This window comes from Capsicum annuum, unplaced genomic scaffold (genome assembly GCF_002878395.1).
Source record: "Capsicum annuum cultivar UCD-10X-F1 unplaced genomic scaffold, UCD10Xv1.1 ctg1760, whole genome shotgun sequence".
Lineage (NCBI taxonomy): Eukaryota > Viridiplantae > Streptophyta > Magnoliopsida > Solanales > Solanaceae > Capsicum > Capsicum annuum.
This window is the reverse complement of record NW_025823276.1, coordinates 1-3,254: the sequence shown is the minus strand read 5'-3', so window position 1 is coordinate 3,254 and position 3,254 is coordinate 1. Positions and strand designations below refer to the sequence as shown.

The 3,254-nt window shown below is 37.2% G+C and overlaps 1 protein-coding gene across 1 annotated transcript; it reads left to right on the top strand.

The window, feature by feature from the left end:
• LOC107857023 (phosphatidylinositol-glycan biosynthesis class X protein) lies at positions 1 to 3,246 on the top strand (the record flags this gene model as incomplete). The annotated part of the gene is made up of 5 exons (XM_047402292.1): positions 1 to 221; positions 1,999 to 2,107; positions 2,310 to 2,652; positions 2,734 to 2,900; positions 3,130 to 3,246. Coding segments are annotated over exons 2-5 (729 nt in total), but the record flags the coding sequence as incomplete, so codon positions are not given.
• Between the last annotated feature and the right edge of the window lie 8 nt (positions 3,247 to 3,254).

The window sequence follows — 3,254 nt, the reverse complement described above, 5'->3', positions numbered from 1 at the left end:
ATAATTGGTACTTTCTCCTCTCCATTTTAACACGTGCTCTACCCAAAATAGCTCCGATGTGTAGAAAATGCCAGTTGCCACCAAAAAGAAAATTCGATCTCTCAGAACAGCGAGTTTGTTCTTTTTATAAATCATTGAAGGTGTTGCAAAGCGTCTAATTTTGATCTTGTAAAAACATCGATTCCGTTTGAAGGTGGACGTTAAATTCTGAATTTCTTTTAGTAAGATTACTGATCTAGACATTTTATCTATGTCGATTTGTGATGATGTTAGCTATATTATGATAAAATTTGTTGGTAATGTATTAGCGTGATTGATTTTGTTTCAGATTTTTTATTTGGTCTATATTGTTCATTTATTTTTTATTTTTTTTTGTCTTTCGTTAGATGAGTATAGGAGCAAAACGAAAACTGTCAATTGGATTTGGAAAAAAATAATATTTTATTGCGTAGTTTCTTATTCTTTTATGTGTGTTATCTATTTCTCGTTTCATTTGCTTTGTACCTTGCTATTTAGTTTATGTGTTGTTCTTGCAATATGTTTGAGCCAAGGGTCTATCAGAAGAAATAACCTGGGATCACACTGGGTGGGCATGTTGTTGTTGTTAGTTTTCTTAGTGTGGTTAATACGTTGATGTTCTTTGGAAAATATAATTTGTTCACCTGAAATCATGGTGAATTTCTCCTTTAGTAGTGGAACCAAGATCAAGAGCCTACAAGGTCGTAAGTTTCATTACTTTGTGTTGAGGCTTCAGAAAAATCACTATGTTGCGTTGCCGCATTGTGGAGATTGCTGGATATGGATATTTTATTTACTCAATATCTATAAGATACGAATTGTGGAGATTGCTGGATATGGTCTATTTACTAATTTTCCTTGTATCACAGCTTTCATAGTATTTGGAAATTCACAAGGTTTGCCATTAGCTGGATATTGGTTAGAGAAGATTGCTAGGTGGGTAAGCAACATTCCAGAAGAAATAAGGGAAAGTCATTTAATTGATCAAGGATCAGATGGTGCGCAATTGGAAGATGGAGCTTGGTGGAGTCCTTGGAATGACGTGGTCCACATCCTGTGTATATTGTGCCTAATGCAGTAGATGTATCCTTTCTCTCTGATGAATGGAGACGGAGCAAACATGTTACGACACAAACAAACTTTGGCGTTTCCTTTACAACTGTATAATTGAACTAGCTAGAGACATTTGTTGGATATAAAATTTTAAACCCGAACCTTGAGGACAAGGTTCTTATTGGGGACGAAAGTTTTGTTAGGAACTCGGCCAAAGTGGAGGATAGGTTTGGTAACATGTATCCAAGTCCTAACAAGTTCGGTGCTATGATATCAGTGTTGTTCTACCCGAACCTTGAGGACACGATTCTTTTTCAGGATGGGGGCATTGTTGTGAACCAAGCTGACTTTGTACGGGCCTATGGGTTAGAAGTGGTGATTGGGGCTGATTCAGTTGGGATTGTTGAGTTGACAAAAATGTTGGAAAGTTTTATTTGGGGATCCAAGCCCAATTATCAATTGATTAGATTGGACTTGGGGTTAGACAGAAAGGGTTATATGAATTGTATTGAAGCTTTGGCTAGTCTGTTATCCTCTCATCTCACTTCCATGCTCCAGTATCTCATCTTCTTCTAGTTAACTTCTCCCCTGTTACTCTTACGATTTCTCCGTTTCTGTTATTCACTATTACCTTATTGTTTCAATTGTAAGGTGTAATTTGGATTCAGTAAGTATAATATATGTTAGTGCTGTGTTGAGAAATTGAAGTTGTTACAATAGATGTCATGTGAAAGCAGGTCATCTGACTTTCTGATTATCAAGACAAGCTTGCAGGAAGTTCTCTCATTAGTAAATGAACTTATGTGGTTATAGGTGATGAGTTGTGGTAGAAGCTATTTGTTGTCAGAACCGTAAATTCATAATATGTCTTATATCTCGACGTATATAATGTTTTCTGTGCCTAATTTTCATATTCAACCTTCTCAGAGTTACGATGGAACTTCATGATCTTCTGCCACAATGTTTGGCAATGATCATCACAGTGATGCTAATTGCTAGAATCAGCTCTTGCCTCGATACTGCAGGATTAAGTGAAGTAAGTGATCGTGCTGCGAAATAATCTCAAGATGTGCAATTATTTCTCGATATATGCAGCTCGGATGTTAGTGATAGTCGAATTTACAGAAAACTGAAAATGGATTGGCTGTTCTCAAGAAAAATTTAGACTCGGTTTAATGACGCAATCATCAATTTCTTTCCATTATTGACCAGCTGTACTTTTTCCCCATTTTCTTCAGGTCCATGCACCTTATCTTGATAACTATGTTGCAAAATCCTATTTTAGTAAACATGACAATTTGATAGATTCGAAGTTTGAAGATTTCATTGCACATGACATACTGTCCAGTGGATGTATATCGCTGCAAGGCAATGTCGAATTTCCCCCAAAGCTGACTTTTTTACATAGAAAGTTGATTGGTGAAGGCTCCCATCGACGTCTATCATCATCTCTCAGATTGAAAATGTCATCGGAGTCCTTTTCCAGGTCTTCAAAATCGTTTGAGGTGATAATTGTTGAACGACTGCCTTCTGGAGTCTTTGCAGATCCTTTTGAGCTGCAACACCTTGTGCAGCGTGGTGGTAATTTTCTATCCGATTCTATCAATTTCTAATGCTGCAACTCTTCATCTGAGGCTACTTGGTGTCGGCAATTTTGTGCAGTTTTCACCGATGCTACTGTATTTGGAGATACAAATTTAGAGTTGCCCTCATTTCTGTCAAACCGATCGCTTGTTGAGGTTCATCTGGAAGTGAATTCCAATTTAACAACTCAATGGAAGCATGAACTGGAACTAAACATGGAACTTCCTCTACATTCTCGGTATCAGGTACCTCACCTAAACGATTCTCTAAATTATATAGAAGTCTGTAAAATAATTTTCACGCATCCAAGGTAGTCATTTCTCTTCCCTGAATTTTAGATACATACTCTACACAAAAATATGAAGTTACCACAATATCCCACCTCGCTCTTACCCTTTTAGGGAATGCACGTGCATATAGTATGAAGCTTCTCAACTAGTATTAACTTTTGCATCCCATTCTTTTTCCTGGCAGCCACTAGGACATGGATTCTCAAGAGTTGAATTTGCTTCTCCTGACTTGTTTCTGAGATGCAATGTTGAAGGAAAACAACATGACACGAGTTGTTTGTTTGCGCTAGACGAGCAGAATGCTGAATC